We start from the raw sequence: 23,443 nt of genomic DNA, 5'->3' as shown, positions 1-23,443 counted from the left end.
ACATTTTTTAAAAGTAATATTTAGCCAAAAATATAAGATATTTTATAATAATTAAATTACTTTTTAAATTTTATTTCTTTTTGATTAACATGAAGTTATTTAATATAGTCGTATTATTATTTAAAAATAAAAATAAAATATAATTTTATTTTTTTATAATATAATTTTTATTTTAATATGTATGAAATGATTAAAAATATTTTATAATAAAAATCAAAGAGAGTATGTTATTTGATTCAAATACGTTCTATTAAGAATTTGTTCAAGTTAGATAATTAATAATAGGAAATAATTTATACATTATTTTTTATAGCATTGTCGTTGCTAGAATGAGATTTTAATAAATTTAACGAAGGACAACGTAATTATATTACATCATCAATTTATTCCACTCTTTCCAAACCTAAACATTAATACCCTACACCAATATTACTGATTCGAGAATAAGACATCCATGTCGCCGAATTTCCCATCCTCCCTTCAAAACGGCTCACTTGATGTATCATTCTCGTACTTTCTCTAATGACAAACTCATCCAAAATTCATGATATGATTGATCTACAAGGCTACAATACAATCAGCTAATGAGCACCCTCATAATTGGATAAAGCCCTTAGACAGAAGATTAAGCCAGCAACTATGCTCACGCCTGTCGGGCAAAAAATAATAATAATAATAACCTACCGAACCCACCAGCGCGTGGAATCCCCATTCAAGGTTTAATGAAAGCATCTTCCTACTTCAAAAAAGGCATGGAAACATATACAGAAACAGGATACAGTGAGGAGACACTGAAAACACAAGTAATTTATGTGCAACACAGAACCGGAGGACGCATTCGAGTACAGCCATAAATTACAGATATCAACGCAGAGAGAGAGAGAGAGAGAGAGAGAGAGAGAGAGAGGAGAAAAAGGAGAGGGGGTACATCTTTGAAAAGGGCATGTACAGCGAGGAACATTCTGTCTAAGCCCTGAACATTTTTGGCGTGTTACATGAAGAAGCACGGGCAATCGAAAAGCAAAAAGGGCTCTCGCGTGATTTACAAATAAATCACAGACAGGACAAGAACTCAGGCAAGGGAAAAAAACAAAATCAAATGATACAACTAAATCCCCCAAACAGCAATCCTCAGTCTTCCAATAAACTGAGAATAGGAGTCAGCATGGTAGGACAGAGAAAGCCCCATCAAAATAAAAATTAATCAATATGTTGTCCAGTCCTTGCGTACAAAAGCCTCCTAGAGGGAACTGGTGGCGCCAACCCAGGGATGTCCCTAATGTTCTTGTTGCTGGGATTCACAATCTGAGAAAGAGCAGTGCCAATTAAAACACAAGCATAATTGAAAATCCAAGGAAAGGCAACATACACAAACATATCTCACGCGTTTGAATTTGGGATTAATTGAACAGATAGTTTATAGATGAAACTCATTGTGGACCCTGACAAAATAGGTAAATTTTCAATTCAGTCACAGATTACTTCTTTCAATTTAGCCTCTCAATCATTAAAATGCCAACAAAGTTGCCCTTATTTCCCTTGCTCATACAGAATTCAACACACTGTTCAGTTGGCATTGAATTTTCGATGGAAATGGGAAAGATGAACAACAATGAAAACATTTTCGGAGACTACATTGAAAGAAACGATTTGTGGAGGACCAAAATAAAGTTGGCAAATATACCAAGAAGTACAAGAGAAGTTTTATCCCTAGAAAGTTTCGTAAATAATACTTTTTTCAAACCAATTTTTACAGTATCTTATCCTAGTTTCACCAAATAATATATTATTTGAGAAATATATCCAGGTTACTTTACTTGAGAAAAAGAGAACTTCAGGCTAGGATTTCTTAAACTAAACTTATGAAAGAAAGATACCTTCACAACAATAATGGCTATAACACCACAGACGATAAGGAACAAAAATAGCATGATGCACTTATCTGTAGCCACCTGGTAAATAGCATGAAAAACACGTAAGCATCACGAAACTAGTATAAAGGAACCTTTACATCGCATAATATGTATTGCATAGAAGTAATAAGAATCAAGCAACCTGTCTACCAATTTCTTTCACGAGCTGGGAGGCCTTCTTAATAGAGAACTGAATTGAATCCAGATCATTCACAATGCGGCCCATTTGATCAGTCTGCAATAATTTTGGGAAGGGGGATTATAGGGTCAGATTATGCGACCCATCATGTAGACTCTTTCTTATCAAAGTACTCAGTGCAAATCAAACTTACTTGGCCCTTCAAGGTAGAGGCAGTTTGGGTGCCCACCTCAATCGTTTGATGTACAACCTACAATTCAACAGAGTTCAGAACCAACGTATATATGAGCAACAGAGACGTATCAATAAAAAGTGACTCACCTGTTTGGATCGTTCAATCGCCTGATCAGTCTCATCCATTCTCTTCATCCCAGCATCAACAAGTTCTTGATTTGACATAGCTACAGGACAAACCAACCAAAGATTGTAACAAGATATATTTATACCAATTGCCACGCAAGCATAAAACATGCAGAGAAGCCTCAATTAAGAACCCCAAGGAGGATGCCTAAAAAGAAAAAAGAAAAAATTAGTGCCTGATATGTCAATGCTTGAGGGGTACAAGTAACAACACCAAACACACAGACCTACAGTGAAATGAGTTCCAAATTATATAGCACCATACTGCCATTATCTCTTCAGTATCTGCTGTGATTTTTGTCAAATCAGATGTATGACCTTTAAACTTAATTTCCCTCAAACAAGCCTTCATAAAATTTCAGTTGCCAACCAAAACCAAACTGTTGCTCCCACAAGATCGTCAAAATTAACCAGAACATATAGCATAGCACACAGTTTGGAAGCAGAGACACAATTGCATTAACATTAAGGGTAACATCTTACTTGATGCCATTTGAACATTTTCTTCAGCTGTAGGTTCACTAGATCCAGCTCCCATGTCAAAGAGTTCAAGCTTCTTATTACCAATGGTATTCATGTACCTGTCAATAATCCAAAAAATAGCATAAATCCTTCAATCGCATTTTCTTCAATTTTAATTTTGGGAACAGATTATACCATTAAGTTAATTCTGTAAACTTCATTCTCCAAGCAAAATCAAAATTAACACACAGACGATACCACCCTATTTGTAAGTTATGAACAGTATGACTCATACTTTGTGCGATGCATGGGTCCCATGTCTAATTCGTTGTAATTTTGACAGCGTGCAACTAGGAAAATTTGATATTGAAGGAACATTTTATTTTTCAAATTGACGAAATGCACAAATCTAGAAACATGCACATTATTTTATAGATGAGGCAACGGAATTTATCATCCAGCTTCATTTTTATTTTAAAGAAAATGGGATACTAAAAAGTCGCAAATTTTCAAATAACTAACTACCCCCTATTCATTTAACTAGACAATGGAGGCACCATGAATCATCAAATAATTACCCACTACCTATTACTAGTCATTCAGTTATCTTTGTATCTATATTGATGTATAGTCCCTTAGGATTCCCGGCTTTATTTACATAAAGACTACACATCTAATAACTAAACATTATTTTGACAACCCCCTCATCAACCACTGCTAACCTTCTTCATAACTACCCTGCAATCTCGCCATATAAGATACTCACTATTCCTTTATGTAACACAGTTATCCCTCTAGATCATCCAAAATACTTAATTTTCCTATTTTAAAAATAGAAAAAGATGGCATTTAAAACTTTCAAAGCAACTAAGTCATTTGAATATTTATCTTGACAGTTATCTTAGTTGTTTAAATTTGTTGATATATGATATATGATATAGAGTATGAAAGAGACCAAAATCTTACAAAACCACGTATACTAGTATAGAAATACTATGATTTTGACAGCAAAGAATTCTAACATGAAAGATCAGTATTAAACATGGGAGTTGTTCAAATACATTCATAAGAATAAATTTTATTCAGTATTTGTGTCCGAGATGGTAAACTTACGTTTTTCTCAAACCCACATAAGAGTTTAGCTCCTTGATCTGCAAGAAAAATGAAAGAAAAAAAATGACTAGGCTGTTAGTGTGCAAGCATATGCATACAAAAATATATCAAGAATCACCGGACCTAATGCCAATTACATCAAAATCATTTCCATAAGTCACAAGGCAGAAATAGGCATGCTTTTTCAAATAAAAAGTAACAAAAGACTGAAAGATTTTGAGTGGCAGTCTTTTCAAAAACCAAACAACTGATAAATAGAAATAGTAGAAATATATAAATAACCAAGACAGACTAGCTATCACTATAGTTTTGGAATTTAGTCACTGCTAAAGTTCTAAGACAGGTCACACTGGGACTGCCCCCAAGTTTGGTTCAGGGCAAGAGGACGGATTTTGGTCCCCTCCCCTTGTTAGGGTAGTTAGAATGAAAGGGAAGGGAGGGAAAATTTTCTTAACATTTTCCCTCCCCTCCCCTCCCCTCCCCTCCAAAATGGGGGCCTATGGAGGGGAGGGATATAATTTTGTTGTATTTGATTAATTTACCCACGTCACATTTTGATAATCCAAAAATACCCCTCTCCAAATAAAACCTAACTTCATTTTCGATCATCCTGAGCCTATTTTTCTCTCACGCCATCCCCAACTATGACCTGCACAGTGTCTGTCATCCCTGTCGCCACCCATGTTGCAACCCTTGTTGCTGTCGCAGCCCACATATTTCTATGTTGATGGAATATCTGAATTCGAATAAGCCCTCCTTGTCTTCAGCTTTGTTGTAGATAGTAGTTGAAAGGTAGGGGCACGGACTTGAAAGCTCTGAACTTGCCTACATTGCTCAAATGCTCATTCTCCACTCTGCTTACATTTTGAATCCCAGCAATTCACTGCTTAGTCATTTTAACATTAAAAAAATCCAATTCCTCCAAACGATTGTTCCCTTTCCTACCTGACATTTTGACTTGCTATAATGCTAATCATTGCTTGTTTATGTAGGAAGTTAACATTGACATAGTCTCTTGGTTTATGTAGGAAGTTAACCTCGCTAAATGGAAATGAATGGGTCCTGAGAATTGGAATATTTTCAAGGATACTGGATATACTTCCCTGCCAGCAATTTCATTGTGTCTTTTGATTTGTTTCTCTCATTTATTTATCTTAATCTACCTTGATGACTTGACATATATATTGCGATTATTATTTAGCTCACATTATGTTTTCATGTATTTTTTTAAACTTCACATATATATTTTATTAACTAGTTATAAAAGATAGGAGGAAATTTGATAAGGACATAGTTGTCCATAACATAATTATTTTTTCTCCCCACCCCTACCCCTGAACCAAACAGAGTGTACAGAGGACCAAGCAAGAGAAAGGTGATGATGTCCTTATACCAAACATCTTACAATTAATTGTTCAGCATAAGACATCATATACATTCTAGTTTTATTGGTATATAAGGATACAATGATACATTCAGTCAGAACTCACTCACCTTTAGCAACTATAAGTGCTACCCTACATTCCATGATCCATTTTTTTCCAAGGAAAAAAAAAAACATTGATCAAAGAAAACATCTCTAACTTATCCAACATTTTCAAGAGTTAAATATCCAATAGAGGAGCACATTTATGAATAATAACAGCTTTATACATTAAGAAATCCCTAAGGGGAAAGTCTTATACTAACAAAAAATCAAACAGAATATTTATGTTCTAAATCACTTTTATTTTCCAAATTCAATCCGACAAACTCCATATGATTCTGCAAAATCAGGCATAAAAACCTTATAAAACATACAAGAATGGTTATTAGACCTAACAAAAAAAAAAAAAATCAGAGTGTCCTCTGCAGTTCTGCATTGCCCATGCATTATAAAACTTAAAAAAAAATCTCACAATTTTGGTTCCATAAAAACTTATGTGCCCATGAATTCTGCAATATATTTGATATTTTTCCCCTTGAAAATAGTTACTAAAAAAAAAGCCTGAGACCCAGTGAACCACAATTTTCTTAGAATGTCAAAAGTTGAAAAGAAAATGAACTTGATGGTCTATGCACAATTCATGGAAAATCTTGCATGCTTCCCAATGTTTGCAGGGGTAGATTCCTGGCATAAGCAAAACAGAATGAAAATAAAAAAGAAAGCTCAGTATTGACCATTGATTGCTTTTCATCATTTAGTTGCCTGTTCACTTCTGGAGGATTTCTGCCCTCTTCATCTTTAATTTCACGATCAAACTCTTTTATCAACCTGGACCAAATTACAACATAAGGCTTCATGTTTAGTGAATCACAGTATGCATGCCAAAGGATACTGCAAAATATGTCTGAACCACAAAGAATTTTATTCGCTTTGCCACTGGCACATGTAGAATAGTAAACCACTTCTGCCTCACTCAGAAGTCTGGAAAGCACAAACTCCACAGCGTGATGTAAGGTATCACTGAATCAAATAAAATGTTTCTACATGGAGAAATTCTGATATCCTCCAAGAGTGTCACATCATTTATACTATAAAATACACCAAGTCACTCTCCATGAAGCCCAATTACACTCCATTTTTCCAGAAATAATTTTGCAACATATAAACTATGGGACCCTTTAGCAATTAATGGAATATATTCATGGAGAGAAATATGGGTAATCAGCTGATGAAAGAAATTACAAAAGTATGGAGAGAAATAAAAGCTCCATTTGATGTGACTCTGTTTTTTATTAGAGAATAGAAGTAGGCAAAACTCAAGGATATATAAGAATTTCTCTCAATAGAGAGGCTGTGCAGTGGCTGCATCGCCATCAACCAAAACAACAGGAATTTTACCACAAGATATATGTTAATATAATAAGAAAAACTATTACATTATCATAGTTAATAAGTAACAAACAAATAATTTACACGATACAAGCCTAGGAGGGCTTCGAAAGAAGCTCATGTCATGTAAAATCTGAATTTTCCTTATTCAGCTTGAGCTCAAGTAGCAAACAAGAGACATCAAAATTAGTAAATGCGTGGCTTACCTTTTGCATTCCCTCATTTTCGCTGTGAGTTCTTCCAGCTGTTTACTTTGTCTATTGGAATCTTTAATCTTATCAAGCTTCTGGAAGCCATTTCTGGTCCCCAAAAGGTCAGAGTGTTAAACGCAAATAGCAAATATATGATTCAATAAATTTGCTTACATTCAAGAAGTGTATCTACTAATTCCTAGAGGATGGGCATTAAAAACATGTTAATCATGAAAACAACAACCGGTAAAGATGAAAATATCATAAGCAAAATAAAAGCGAAGTATATTTAAAAAAAAAAAAGGTCATACCAAAATAATAAGTGTAACATTGTACACATGAAAGGTGCAAAAATGCACTAAAAAAATTAGATTCAGGGACTTGTGGAAATTAATACAAGAGATTTATCTCTGTTACTATTACAATGCTCTAGGTCTAATCCAACTTAATCATTTATACAAGTCTAATGACGAAAAAGTACAAAAAAGGGTAAGAATGTATTTCAAGTCTTGAGTCAATTTAAATGACCGGGCAGCTGGCAGAGAACATGGGGAAAAAGAAGTGACTAATAAGTTGAAAGTAGTGGTGTGAGCAAGGTCACAAGTAGGAAAATATTCCAGCAAGTATCCCAACATGAACTTTTTTTTTTTGGGTTTTTTTTTTGGGGGGGGGGGGGGCCAGTTGTAACACACCTAAACTAGCAAGAAGCAAGCAGCTACGAGATCCATTGCATGGTTGCATGCATTTTTCATCAGCAAATAGCTCATAAAAGCAAATTTATGTGCTATCTAAACACAAACTCCTTGGAATTTTGACCTTGAACCCAAAAATATGACGTCACAAAAATTATTTAGTACATAATTCCATCAATATTTACTCAAATAGATTACAGTAGGCTTTTTGTCCAAAAAAAATTGGATCTGACAACTGGTCAAATCCTTAATGAAAAAGCTTCCTTTGAGGGGACAAAAAAGGTTATAAATGCTAACATCTAAGACAGATGATCCTTCAGGTTTGAATTTTACCCAACAAAAATCGAGATCAGAAGTTAGGCTTTAAAGTGTAGCAAGCTAATAAGTAACAAGCAACTAGTGGTCAGAGCTGTTGTACTTTAGTCTCTTCTACTAGTGATATCCAAAATCTCCAGAAGTAGGCATATCAATTACTCCTATTATCCCATGCCATTACCACAATGAATAAAAATAAGGCATATCAAAATTTGTGGGCATAATAAGGCACTTCCATTGCAGTTGGTGGGAAACTGGCTAATTACTTGGCTTTAGAAATGAAAAGCACCTAAATTTTCGAACTGCGACTAGTTTCGTGGCCAAAATACTGCTATACACTAAGTCGGAAGATGCTTGGGGATTAAAAAGATGAACTTAATAAGATGTTAGCATAATACCAGAACTGATAGAGGCACAAAATATTTATCGGGTATTTCAACGGCAAGTGCCCCTGTTTAAGCATTCATCACATCGAGACCAATTATAACCATATATGTGACAATAACGTTGATATCTAAGAAGCATTCACCACAAGGGATACCACCTTACATTATATGAAGACTAGGAGAAAATCAGTAACGTGGCACAGAAATATAAGCGGACTCCGCGATCAAATATGAGAAGAAAGAGTGAATTTATTGAAATACATACGCGAGGGCTCGGAAGTGGTCGCGAATTTCACCATGGATCTGCTCCAACTGAGGGCTCATCTGCAAGTTGGTGGCCATGGCTGACGGAGATGTAGTGTCCCCTGAAGTCCCCACAAAAACTGAACCCAACAGAAACCCTAACTCGTCGATTTGGTGACAGATTGCCAAGGATGGACGACCATTGATTTTCGAGAGGGAAAATGAAGGCAGAGTGGAGAATCGAGATTGCACAGGAGATCTTGGGTTGAGTAACGTGGAATCATGGGAAAAGGGGGAACAAGGAAGAGAGGTAGAGAGAAGAAAAAAACAGCTGTATCCTGTCCCGGTTGGTAAATTAATTTGTTTTTTCTTTTCGCCAATAACTAATTTATGTTATAATGCCAGAGTATGTGCCAATGTGCCACAAATCAGGTTATCATTTATCAATGATTCAACATATTGATGATGATGATTATTGTTAAATTCTCATATTAATTTTATGAGCTTATTATTTTTATATTTTTTAATTTATAAAATTATGACAAATAACTTGTAAAATTAAACTAAATATAAGTTCAATTAGACTTATAAATTAATGTCCATATTTACTATTTTTATATTTTTAATTTATAAAATTATGTTAGTTTATTTATAAACTCAGGCTAGATGTAAATTCAATTAAACTCGTTGAGCTTGTTGACTTTTTATTAAGTTGAATAAACTAAGTATATATTATATATATGTTTAGTTCAGGTTATCAAAAATTTATTTGTTAAAAGTTCATTTAGCAAAAGTCAGTGTAATGAAAGTCAATTGTTATAATAAAAGTTGTGTTTAAATACATTTTTTTAAAATTTAATTTAATAAATTAAAAGTTATTTAATTATGGTAATAAAATGTGCTTTTAAATGTACAATTATCATAAAAGATATTAATTTACGATGATTATAATTTTTATTATACAAATATAGTATATTAAAATGATTAAAAAATGTGATAAAATTTTAAATAATATAAAATTTGATGTGTTAAATGATAAAAAATATAAACTTTGATATGATGAAAAATTTTATATAATAAATAGTTCAGCATATATTAATATTAAAAATTAATATAATTTAAATAAAATATATATGATAATCTAATATAGATTAATACTAAATATTAATATAATTAATTATTTAATTTATAATGCTCATTTTGATATCTAGCATAAATATTAGAGTTAATATAAATATAATAAAAATATAAATGTAAATATTGCAACCGTGCACATGAGGGATTATGGAAAAATTGGGTAGTTAAAAATATCTTCTTTTTTTTTTTTGGTAAAGGCACCCACTCCCAAAACGTGAAAAAACAAAAGTAAGTTATAGTTACATTTAAAAAAAGACTTCTAAGATTATTGTTTATATTTGTCAAGATCATTTTCAAAGTTCTTGAAAATAAAACTAAACAATATTTACATTTAAATTATATTTTGAAAGGACTTTTTAAATGACAAATGTAAAAACCAAATGGGCCCTACTGGTTCTGAGAAGTGTGAGGACCCAGATCAAAGAAAAATAAAATTTAAAGAGCAAAAATTAACATTAATGAAAAAGAAATAAAAAAAAAATAAATTGCCTTATTTTAAATTTTCATATTTTTTGTAATAGTATATTAATATATATAGACTTAATTTCAATTATTTATATCTAAAATATACTTAAATCAAATTTTAATTATATTTATATTTTAATTATTTAATTATGTATTTTTAATGACTATTTATTAATAAACATAAACTTTTACAAGTTTGCAATTCAAATTTTCATTCTCACCACGAGCTTAATTAGACTCGCTAGTTTGATGACTTAATGATAATAATGAATAACTAATAACACATAAATTGAAACTTACATAAAGTTGCATTTTCCATAAAGTACAAACAATATAATTCATTCAATGTTTATGTGGACTCAAGTCTTTATATATAATATAATATAATATAATATAATATTTTTAAAATATAAAAAAAGAGACATTATGCTACTCATATCAAATTAGTATATTTATTTTAGATATCAATCATTAATCAATATCATCAATGTCAAAATATAATGGCAAGTTTGAAAAACACACGCACAATGTGTAAAAAGTGTGAAACAATTGTGAAAAATGTTGTTTTAAAGTATATAATCCCAATCAATTTTATTTTGATTGGTGAGCATGGGTTTATTGTGATGACTTATCACGTATTATTGATAAATCAAGTAGTTATTTCTTGCTGTTGTAAATATTTAATATGTATTGATTTTGTTATTTAACATTTAAAATATATTTTTAAAAATAACAACCCGTACAAAATATGAGTGATAAACCAGTGTTTTTGAAGACACAGTATGACTGGCACTGGACTTCATGTGAAGAGCTCACAATCAGCTCATCCTGACTAAATGAAGGAATTCCATTGCTTGCTTAATCATCGATTTGATTATTTATTGCCAATGTGTTATCCAATTTCCTAATTTAAATTCCTAATTCCCTATTTATCTATGTGGTTTTTTTTTGGGGGGGGGGGCGAGCCCATGAAGCAAAAACCCCATCTGTCCACTTGAAAACTAACGTTGTTTGGATTCTTTGACCCAAAACAAAAAGGGCTTGGATACTATACAATACATTCATCTTAGATATTTGACAAAGAAGTGGGGGTTGGGGGGTGGAGCCCATAAAGCGAGTTTGATTCAAGAAAAAGAGGCCCACACCACCTCGAATCATTTCAACCTGCCAACGGGGCCTCCATTATAGTACACATGACGAGAGTTTATTTGACATATGATAAAAGTTTATTTGAGAAATCCAATTATTTATTGAGTTTGGTAAAAGTATGCTCTAGATATAATTTAAATGTACTTTTTAACATTTTCCAAGCAAGTTCTAAATATGAAATCATTGAGTTTCAGTTAGTGTGAATACAAGAAATACATTTGAAAGAGTAACCCTGACAATAATTAAATCTAACTATTGGATAGCCATGTTAAAAAGAAAATAATAATAATAATCAACCCACGATGCAGGTTCCATTATGGGATTTTCCATTAAGCCATCAACTCTGTATATTTCATAGAAAAATTTAACTTGCAATCCCTTCTAATTTTTTTCAACTTTAAATTAAGTCTGTGTAATTTAATCTGTTTAGATCAAGTTCTTATAATTTAATCAATTGAAGGCCCATTTATTTAAGATTAAAAAAATTAGATAGTAAATTTTTTTTATAAAAAGCAGACATTATTTTATGTTTGATTACAATAATAAAAAATAATTATTAATTAGTTATTTTTAAATTTTATTATATCTTTTTTATTTTTATTTTATAGATATAATTTATTACTTAATTATTTTAAATTTCATGATATGTTTGCATGTCCCACCTTTTCAGGATATTCTTTTTTGTATTAAATTATTTTTAAAAGCTACACAAAATAGTTTCTTACACAAATGAATTATTTTCAAAAATTTAAAAAAAACATAATTAATTTTATTTATATTTTTCAAATTTTAATTATTTTTAAAGGTTTAAATAAACATAACTAAAACTCATGAAATGGATTTTAAAAAAAAATAGGGCAAAATAAATGGGCTCTAAATATGTTAATCCGGTTAAAATTCTTCAATTTTTACTTAAAAAAAATTGAAACTTTTATATTCTCATTAAAAGATTGTAAACGTTAAAATTGATTACATGATTTGTACAACTAAAAAAATTATATAATTAAATCATGTCTTCTAAATAATTTTTTATACATATAAAATTTTTATAAAAAATTTAATAAAAATAAAAATCATTGCATTAGATCGTGTTTTATTTTTTTCTTTCTTGGCCATAAGTGTTAAATCAATATTTATATAAATTTTAAAATCATTTTTCTTTTAGAAAAATTAATGATTTATTAATAATTTTAACCTTGAAAAACTAAAATATTTAGTAACCTATCAAATAATAAGGCCTTCATTGATAAAAACGAAATAAATAACAGGAACTCAATTTAAAATCAAGAAAAATAATAAGAACCTGCACATTAATTTTTTCTATTTTATATTTAATGAAATGAAATTAGCTAATAAACTAAATTCAAATTCCCATAAGGTATTAACTTTTAATATCCTCCCGTCTAGAATAAAATTACCTCCTACATGAAAACATTTATTTCTTTCATTTAAAAGTATAAAATATTTTTAATTAAATTTTATTTTCATATAAAATAGTTACTTATTTTTTAATTAATCTTATCTTTTTTTATTTATCTCTATTAAATATCTTATAATAAATATAAAATTATTATTGATAAAAGTATTTTTAAAAAAATAATAATTACTTCTTAAAAAATTAAAAATATTTTATATTTTTTAATTTTAAATTTTTAAATAAAGAGAGTAATGTTATAAAAATAGCATTATGGATTATGGAAGCCGGAGCCGGACCCTCGCCATGTCACGTCGTTCGTCTTTTTCTTTGACCTGACATGCTTATGCTTCGAAAGTGTTTCGACGTGATTCGTCATCCAACGATGTTAAATTTTCAGGCCACAAACAAAAAACAAATCAACTAATTAATTATCTAATCGCTATATAATATAATAATAAAGGCACTCTGTGAACCCGGACAAGATGTACAATTTATTAGCATAATTTTTGCCGGTCGCGTTGACTGTTAAGCTCACCCCTCGCTTGCCAATTGTCATCATTATCTCCATTAAGTCCTCCGCAAGTTGACATGAAATTTGAAATCTACTTTATGTCAATATTTTGAATATGCTACTTTGGATTCGGTGGTTAACATAATGTATTCTAAATCACTCTTTCGCACTCTTTGATATCTCAAAAGTATCCAATAGAAACTATTTTTGCTGCTCATCAATTATTTGAGCCCGAAGGCCTCTGGCTGACTTGGATTCTTATTTAATTATATAGGAATAATTAAAACACCCGTTTTTTAAGGAAAATATCACATTATTTTATAATTGAATTCTAACTGAAAGATGAAGCGGTAGGCAAAAAAATAAAAATATTGGTAAAATAAAGAGACTACATTAGAATTAAATAAAGGATTAAGGATAAATTTATCCTGAAATTTATTTAATAAGAGCACCTAATATTTTAAATTTTTTATTTAAACAATATCTTTCTTCAACTTTTTAAGAAGGGTACCATTCTACCCTGCAGTTAACTCATACCATTGTTGACTGTTAAATCAATAACTTTGACCATTAGACACATGCGTGACAAGCTGAGTTGGACTCTCGTGTGAAAACAATCTTGCATTTATGGATATCAATGAGTGGAATTTGTCTTCTCCATGCTTGAACTCAACTCCATCTTCTGTCAAGCTTCACGTTCCTCTGTTTTTTTTTTTTTTTGTTTTAAGTCTTGAACTTGATAACTCAACCTTGAAATTCATCAAAGATGCTAACATCATCAACGACATTAGTTAAAGCAAAGAAGAAAATGAAGATAAAAAAGAATCCTCCTCATTAACAAAAACGCCAAAGCAACAACAGCAACAGTATCTACCATAACTATGAAATTAATTATTTTGAGAATGAATTTACAGAACTACAAAACCTGAATTTAAGCTTCTTGAACGAGCCTTCAGTACAAGCACCACCCGCATAATCATAATCTGTGGCACCAGATGGGTGCAACCCTTTTCCCACTCTCACCTTCGCTATCTACTTTCACGGACTTGTACGAGAGGAAGGATCTAAATCGAATAAATTGCTAGATGTGGCCAATTCTAGGTCAATAAAATTGCCAAAATTCCTTAACTTTGTTAAATTTGTCATAATCCATAAAAAAACGTAGATTCGAATGAATTCAACCAAATCACCTGAACTTGATTGAATGCGATTCCATGGAGCAAAGCAATGCATTCGGAGCTAAATTGGCAACGTGATTGCATGTTATTGCGATGCGACATCATTAGACAAATCATAGAGCTCTGTTTCTTGCATCGGCAAAATTGCAAAAAGGGAAAACAATCAAGAGGGGGGGTCAGAGAGAGACTCAACTTTACGATAAAGGAAAATTCCTTTTAGGTCAGAGAAATTAATGAGAAGGCATATCGTGCCACCACTAATGTAGAGGGAATGAAGCAAGCCCTAAAAGTTGGGGTCTGCTTAATGGATCTAAAGGAGAGGCAGTCTTGGACGATGATATCAATGTTAGGAACAAAGGCCTTAAGATCCTCCATGACCTTGAAGGTTGAGAGCAAAACAAGTGAAACCCATCTAAGCGAGGGAGATTGGGTTGGCTTGGAGACGACGACCATGATCGTGGACCATGAGGGCGCTAGAGGATGGAAGGGTGAGAGGAAGCCATAAATGTGTGAAGTGGGAGAGTCTTTTCAAAGTGGTGAAGGATGATGTAGATGATGAGATTCTTTAGGCATTGAAGTCTTGGTCCACGTGAATCCCACTCAAAGCAACGATCGACGGACAAACGAATTAACAGTAATATGAGATTGCATCATTTTTTAAATTAAAAAATAATATTATTCTAACAAAAAGTTTAAGATATTGAGTGCATTTAGTAAAAAATTTTCAAGATAAATTTATCATTTAATTTTAAATAAAAATAAGGAGCAAAAATAAAAGGCAGAAATACATTTGCTGAACTGGCTTTTAAAACCGTAAAAGCAACTCCCACTTACATTTTTTAAAATTGACTTTTCCAATACTTTTAAGCTTCACTGACGAGCTTTTTTAAAAAAATATCTAAACATAAATCGTGTGGAAGTTAACTTACCTAAAAGATTTTCAAAGTACCAAAGCGTAAAATATCCGTAGAGGCAAAGACACCAAAGTGTAAAATTTCCTTGTAATTTGATTTAACTACCATTTTTTTTTTTACTTCGTTTGATTTAACTACATGAATCCTACGACCCATTTAGAGTCTGATAAATTAGTAGGCTCATGTACTGTGAATATTGCAATATTTTATTTTATGTTATTGTGAACCGCAGTATGTTATTGATTTGATATGTGCATGATCTCACGCGTATGAAGGTTTTGAAACTTTTACTTGAAATGTCCCCACGTTTTTTTTTAATTCAACTAAACTATAGAATAATTGTTTATTCGTGTATGTTTATAAATATTGAAAAAATTTATGTAATTCTTTTGTGATGTTTGTTGAAATTGATGCAGTCCTAACAAAAAAAAAAATCTTCTACCCCGTGAATTTAAATTTTATAAATTAGATTTGATTCAAATTTAAAAAAAAATTTTACAATTATGGTAGAATTCCAAGTACCAAATCTACCCTAGTTAATTAATTTAATTCCGAGTAATCATTTTTTAATAAACTCTCATTCAAACAAGGGGACAAGTTATATAGGTATGATAATTCGTTCTTATTAATGAGAAACTTTTTATATCATTCAAGTAAAATATTTTATTTATATAAGTTTTGAATTTGAGATTTTAAATGTAAAATATAAATTTGAATCTGTTAACCTAATTTTAAGTGCTACCTCAAATTAAAAGCTGACAAATCAATGGAATTGAATTTAATGAAAGAGATTAATTTCGATGGATCAAGATTTAAATTTTGCTTAAAAAAATATTCACATTTAATATTTAATGTTTTCCTGATAATTTGAATGTAGTTGTCTCCTGTGAAAAAGATGCATTTGGATTTGGATAACTTAAAAAAGCTGACCACGCAAGGTGGGGGCACGTGGATCCAAAGCTGCTGAATCAGATTTATGGAATTCTGAGACGATTTATGATAATGACAATGTTCCAACCAGGCTGCCTCAAGTTCTGTATCATTGAGATTTTTTTTTTTAAATTACAAAATAAGTCTAAACTTAAAAATTTCTAATACTAAAATAAAAACAAACAAAATAAATTACACATTTCTATTTAAGTGATAAAAACTAAAACAGCCTGGCGCTGTATCATTGAGATTGATACAAACTCGCTTGACTGTTTTACAAGACCTTTGATTAATTTCTTCAATTCATTTATTTAATCTAATATCAACAATGAAGTTTTTTATTTCAATAATAACGAAAACAATAGACGGCTGCTTTCAAGTTTTAAGTAGTTTAGTCCTCGTAGAAAAAAAAGTTTTAAGTAATTTAGAATCGACAAGGTTGATTGTTTATTTTTAACATGCATGTTTCGTTAGATAAGTATCTCGCCTCAATTATTTATCCCGACGAAATTATAAACTTGTAAATTTTGCCAACCTTGTGTCTTGCATCAAATTTAACAAATAAAAAACGCACCACAAGTTGCTATTCATCATAGTTTATAAATATAATATTTTATATTAAAATTTCAATAGCTATAGTTATTAGTACTTTTAAAAGAATTAAGGTATAATCTTACCCTTAAACTATTATCAGAGTAACAATATTGCTTTTAAACTACTAATTGTAGCAATATCCTCCTAGACTAATTAAATCAAATCAATATTACCCCCATAATTAAAAAATGATAAACATTCATTAACTTCATTGCTCTTTTAGAAATAATTTAGGAGCAAAATTATACATTAACCTTTTTTAAAATGAACTAATAAAGTGAAAAGGAACTACAAGAAACTAATAAACCACCCCCTCCAAACTATAATAGCTAGCTAATTCATATTTTATATACAATATTAGTTGAAATTTTAAATTTTAAAAAATGTCTACATCTTTCTATCTATACTCTTATTAAATATTCTATATAAGAGTTTTGAAAACAATAATTAAAATGTTAATACACAATTTTTTCAAAAAAAATAATAGATGAAGGAAGGATATAGTTGAAAAAATAACTATAAAAATTATTTAATATCTTATATTTTAAATCAGGTAAAATTTTTGGAATATGTTTTATATCATAATGCGGTAAACTATCGATGGACAATAACCCAAAAGGAATATAAAGAGGCACTTGACCAGGGAAGATTGGCGTGATGATTGAGATAGATCCGGAACATCTGCCATAAGTTGTAAAAATTATGAATTGAATTAAATTAAATTATTATTAAATACCAGTACCATCTATCTTGTAATATAATGATCGCATATTTTTACGTTTAATACATTTTAATCTAATTTAATTTCAACTATGTTTGAATTAAGATAATGATGTCAACGGCAGAAAATTAGCGGTGCAGAGAAATTTATGGAGGTACTTAGATCCTTAATAGGGAAGCTGAGCGTTTCTAGAATAGAAAATCTAATGGGCAATTTTTGTGAAACATGCGTATGGCTAATCATGGAGGTGGATTTTAATTCGTAAGACATTAAATGATAGCTGATCTGGAAGCATGAAAGCACCTAAAGAGTGCGGGTGGCCTAATGGCTAGCCATTGAGAAGTGGATGCTACACAATTTACAAGGATGTGCTATTGGTAATAATATGAGATCTACTTGGGCTTCTACATTTGGGTTTATTCGTTGAAAACTATGGGATGCCCGTAACAGGTTCATCTTTCAATGGTCAAGCAAGTACGTGATATTTACTACGCAGTAGCATTGGCTCTTTGATCCATGGATGCTGTTGCAACATTGATGTGTGCACTGCTTTGTTGGTAGAACCATGGCATTGAAATTCAGGCCGAATCAGCCAAATCAACCTAAAAATTGGTGATCCAATTTTTTGTCTAGTTTAAATTTACTTTTAAATTAATGAGGGAATGAATTGATATAACTCGATCAACCTAGTGTTACCCGGATAATTCAGTGGGTTGACTGGATTAATCGGGTTATTATTTTTTCAGACAAAACTTCTAAAACGACATTGTTTTGAGAGATTTTTTTCTTTTTTGATTTTTAAAGTGCTAAGTTTAGAAATAAGATAACAAAAAAAAAGTGAAATTGAAGTCAAAAAATGAAAAGTTAGAGGCAGAGCACGCTAAGTCTAATCCAGATTTTCAAACAGCATTCAATTGGGCCTTTTGTTTGTGTCTCTCCTCTCTTGCCCTAACTTAATCGATGTTTCTTCTCTGGCTCAACCTCCATCCCTTTTCCAAGCTTTAGTTCTATCTCCATCTCTACTGTCTCTGTCTCTTCTCCAACTCTATCTTCGCCTCTGCTATCTCCATCTCTTCTCCAGCCTAGTCTTTGACTCTCTGTCTCTTCTTCAGCTTTATCTCCGTCTTTTCTCAGCTCAATCTCTATCTCTTCTCTAGCTTTATCTCCATCTTTTCTCTATACTTTTGAGATTGAAGAGTTGTAATTGTAAGGATAGATATTTAAAGTATTGTATTTTATTATTGTTAGACTTTTGAGTTGTTGGATTTGGTTGAATGTTTTTATAATTAATGTCTTTTTATTTAAATTGTATTATTTTAATCATGACCGGTTTGCCACCGGTTCAACACCTGATTTAACCCTAATTGAACCACTAATCCATGACCCAATGCCATAATCAGTTTAATGATCTGTTTGATTTTACACACCTTGGATAGAACTGTGGGTTATGGCTTACATATGACATGAGAGCAAAGTTTCAAAAAAGGTTAAGCTAGATGTTAACAATATGCTAAATGTCTCTTTTGCCACAAGATACTACTTCTACGAAGGCTAATGAGATACTGATTTGGTAAATCTATTCTTCACTACATAGAGGGTGGCAAGTCAAGATTAATCATGTCTATTGTGAAGGAAATAAAAATGCTGACTGCATGGATTCCTTTACTATTGCCATGGACATGTGAGTGCATGGCCTGGATCATCTACCAGACAACCTAAGGAAGCTCTCATGAGTCTACACTCTAGGCGTTAGCTAGATTTAAATCTGTAATAATAAATTCTAGTTAGGTCTTCTCATTTTCTTAACCTAAAAAAAATGATTGGAGAAGTGAATATTTATATGTACTTCACTTTTATTAGATATTATACTGAATCTTGAATAAATTACCTCGGGGCACGTCTCCAATAGAATCTAATCAATTTTGATTTTAACAATCCTATATTAAAAATACTAATTATTACAACTATTGTCAGTATTTAAGTATCAAAGCTCAACAAATAATAATAGATGAAAAAATTGAGAGTCAATTGATTCAATCGATTGAAAGAGTTCAAATTAACTTATTTTGATATTATTTTTTGAAGTACATTTTTCAGACAAGAAGAAGTGCATCTTAGATGAACTATGGGTGCATCCTTTTTTCTTACTCTCAATTTCTCTCATTTTTCCTTGATTACCATTAAATTGAAGCTTTTAATTGATTAGATTTAATATTTAATAATCTAAACAATTTTAAATTATAATATTTTATGTAAAATTATAATAATAATCTTAGTGAATATTAAGGGTTTGTTTGGATAATACTCAAAAGTATATTTAAACATGTATTTTTGTCAAATTTAATAAAGAGTTGGATCTCACGAATATGCTTTTGTCAAGTGTAACCTTACTATCAAATACGCACTAAATCAATATCATTAAAACTTTAGTCTAATATGATAAGAAGAAAATGAGAAAAATAAATAATAAAGGAAAAGGGAAGGCTCCCCTCTCGAACAGAGAGGGGGGTTTCTTTGTTTTTTATCGCCATTTTTTTCTACTCTTTCCATCTAGTATATTGGTTATTGTTTAGAAATATAATTTAATCTATTTTATTAATCACTTATTGATGTAATTATTTTATTTTAAATTAAAATTTTTAAATTATTCTTAAAAAATAAAAAAAATAAAAAATAATATTATATGATTGACTTACTTTTTATTTAAAGATTATGTTTAAAATTTTACTTATTTTTATTTTTTATATTTTTATTATATTAATATTAATAATATTGATAGAAGTGATTTATAAATAAGTTTGTGAGAATTTTTTTAATTAGGACCATGAATTTTTTTATATTAAATGAATTTGTTTTAGCTGCAGATTTAATGATAGACAATCATATTAAAACGTGAGGAGAAAATAATGATAAAAAAGAAGAAGAAGAAGAGATTCTTCTCCCCTTGAGAGCCGTGCCATTCTTCTAGTGGATACGGCTGGCCCTATCCTACAAGTACGTGTAAACATGGAGTCAGAGTGGTGAATATTTAGCGCACAGCAATGGGTGACACCAATTTTAATTGCATTCAGTTAAACATCCACGTGATTTTCCACGCGCAACGCAAAATTGGCACGAGATATCTTTTATGCTGTGCCCCGGCAATACAATTGATAGAACCGTCAATTAATATCCAATTTATAAATCAGCTTTTTTAAATTCAAAAAAATTAAAAACTGACTTATTACTTTAATCTTTAAAAAGATAAGGCAAGTTTAAAAGGTTTTTTTTAAACTCAAAAATAAAAAGACTGATCTTTTAGAATCAGGGTCATATTAATGTTGATCATAATAAAAATTATTAAAATTTAGTTGATGATACAATTAATATATAATTGATGTCCATAGTTGATTTTGAAATATTATTTGTTTTATCATACTTAAAATTTTATATTATGTAAATTGATTTTATTTTATTTTTCTAAACTTAATATGGTGTGTAATGACTTTGTTAGAATTTTAAATATATTTTTTAAAATTTTAAATTTAAAAATAAAAAATAATCAGGGCCAAGCTGCTAAAAACAAAGCTTTGAAATATAATTGAGTTTAAAAGGGCTGACCGGTTTAGATCATGACCCTTAAAAGGGCCTTAATTGACACCTCTAACAATTCATCCTACCTTCTATGACTGAATTGCCCTTTCCCTTTCATTCTATGCCTATCATTACACAAAATCAAGTGGCAACTTTTATTGTGAGCTTGAATCTTGAAGGTTATAGGAATTATTTTATGTTGACAAGTTTTGGTACAATAATTACATTACACTAGCATGTGGCTCGTGCCATGTACAGAATCTTAAAAAATAAAAATAATTTAAATAAATGATAATAATTTAAAAAATTAAAATTTAAAATGTTATTATGTGAAAATAATTTTTTATTAACACTTAAACAATTTGAAGGAATCGATACACAAACAATGTTTAAAAATAAATTTAAAAATAGACAATAAAGTAAAATACATATTTCTAATATAAAGAAATCCATTTCTTTATATTCATTTATGGCAAAATATGCAAACTTCTTTATTTGTTTCTATTTTAATGACTAAAATACAAAGCTAACAATCACTTGAATAATATGTAAATCAACAAAATAAGCACATAAATATAGTTTATAAGAATAATATGATCCAAGTCTAGATCTTCAAACTCATAGTTGAAGGGAAACAAAATCAAAATTATAGAATAAGATAAACTCATGCTCATATAAACTTGATCACTTTCTCCATCATCTTTATCTCTACCTTCAATGCATCAACAACAACTATAATTAGGAAAATTTTGTATAAATTTCAAAACAAAATTGGTGAAAATTCACAATAAAATTTGAGAAATTATGACTTTGGCATCTTTAGTTTAGTCTTTATGGTAGAGTATGAGATCTCACAATAAACTTTACTTGCACCAAAAAGCAAAGTCACAAAGAGTAAAAAACAAAAAAACAAATCTTGTTTGATAAAATAAGAGAAAATTTTGAGAATTTAAATTGAAAATTTCACTTTTAAACGTGTGGAAGATGGCTGGTCTTCATTGATGGTTACAAAAAGGAAGGTACGTAGCTTGTAACCTTCAAGTTGCAAGAGTTATAAAATGAGGATGGTAGTTATGAATTCATAATTTGGACAATAAGTGAAAATTAGTGCAACGACCTATGTTAGAAAAAACTAAACATCATTTAACACCTCATTTTGCAACTATCTTATCTCATATAATTACACTACCCATGTTAAACATGTTAGTGTTAATTAAAAAATTTGAATTTAACTTTAAATTTAAGGCTAATATGACTCGATAAGTTGAGATAATGTAGATATTTTTAAGGGTGAGGTAGTTTTATAATTATTTTAAATTATAAGCAGAATTGAAATTAAAATTATACTAATATTTTGAAAAATTAAATTTTAAATTATGAGTAATTTTGTGAAATTTTAAAATATAAATTAAAATTTCACAAAAAAATTAAAAATAAAAAATTTAAAATTTAAAATTATGGGCAAGAAGTTGGTCTGTTTGGATAATTGATAGAATTTTTTTGGAGATGAGAAGGATATACATAATTTTGTCATTCTTTTATATTAGAAAGTAAAATTTTAAAATAAATAAATTAATAAAAAGTTGAGATAATGAGGAGATTTTTGAGAGTGAAGTAACTTTATATATTTTTTAAATTTTTATCTATTTTTTAAAATTTAAAATTTAAAATTAAATAAATAATATAATTAAGGTCACTTGCTGTTTTTAAATGTTACTTGTAATTTTATTTTTATATATAGATAGATAGATATTGCATTTATACTGAAGAGACCAAGGTACGTAAAACCGGACCGGTCATTAAACCGGTCATGGTACTGGGTCACGGGTTAGTGGTTCAATCAGGGTTGAACCGGGGGTTGAACCGGTGGCAAACCGGTCATGATTAAAATAATACAATTTAAATAAAAAGACATTAATTATAAAAACATTCAACCAAATCCAACCACTCAAAAGTCTAACAATAATAAAATACTATATTTTTGGACTTAGCATGCTCTATCTCTAATTTTTTATTTTTTGACTTTAATTTTACTTTTTTTTGTTATTTTTTTCCGAACTCAGAGCTGTGAAAAATTAAAAATGAAAAAAAAAAATCAAAAACGACGTCGTTTTGGGGTAAAAGTCTGAAAAAATATTAACCCGGTTAACCCAGTCAACCCACCGGGTTATCCGGGTTATACCGGGTTGAACCCGGGTTGACCGGGTTACACCGGTTCACTCCCT

The 23,443-nt window shown here is 30.2% G+C and overlaps 1 protein-coding gene and 1 long non-coding RNA gene across 2 annotated transcripts; both read right to left on the bottom strand.

Moving 5' to 3' along the window:
* Positions 1-787: 787 nt before the first annotated feature.
* LOC129309594 (novel plant SNARE 12) lies at positions 788-8,928 on the bottom strand. Its single transcript, XM_054951219.1, has 10 exons — positions 8,652-8,928; positions 7,009-7,101; positions 6,148-6,241; positions 3,988-4,025; positions 2,896-2,993; positions 2,374-2,453; positions 2,246-2,302; positions 2,056-2,148; positions 1,878-1,952; positions 788-1,305 (listed from the first exon to the last, which is right to left on the bottom strand). The coding sequence occupies exons 1-10, from the start codon at positions 8,726-8,728 to the stop codon at positions 1,201-1,203; spliced, it is 810 nt and encodes a 269-aa protein (XP_054807194.1). The 5' UTR covers positions 8,729-8,928; the 3' UTR covers positions 788-1,200.
* A 4,784-nt stretch (positions 8,929-13,712) lies between these two features.
* On the bottom strand, positions 13,713-15,054 carry LOC129309919 (uncharacterized). The gene is made up of 2 exons (XR_008592974.1): positions 14,234-15,054; positions 13,713-14,057 (listed from the first exon to the last, which is right to left on the bottom strand). It is a non-coding gene; the product is annotated as an uncharacterized LOC129309919 (long non-coding RNA).
* Between the last annotated feature and the right edge of the window lie 8,389 nt (positions 15,055-23,443).

The sequence above is a fragment of the Prosopis cineraria genome, unplaced genomic scaffold (genome assembly GCF_029017545.1).
Source record: "Prosopis cineraria cultivar Desert tree isolate PC_DT_omini unplaced genomic scaffold, ASM2901754v1 PC4, whole genome shotgun sequence".
Classification (NCBI taxonomy): domain Eukaryota; kingdom Viridiplantae; phylum Streptophyta; class Magnoliopsida; order Fabales; family Fabaceae; genus Prosopis; species Prosopis cineraria.
The sequence above is the reverse complement of the archived record's forward strand: the minus strand, read 5'-3'. Positions and strand labels throughout refer to the sequence as shown.

Bases quoted from the DNA above. Each gene is read 5' to 3' on its own strand.
- LOC129309594 (XM_054951219.1), bottom strand. From the start codon at position 8,728: ATGGCCACCAACTTGCAGATGAGCCCTCAGTTGGAGCAGATCCATGGT. The intron at 7,102-8,651 runs GTATGTATTTCA...TTTGGGGACCAG, and splicing joins GACCACTTCCGAGCCCTCGC to AAATGGCTTCCAGAAGCTTG. The intron at 1,953-2,055 runs GTTGCTTGATTC...GCTATTTACCAG, and splicing joins TGAAAGAAATTGGTAGACAG to GTGGCTACAGATAAGTGCAT.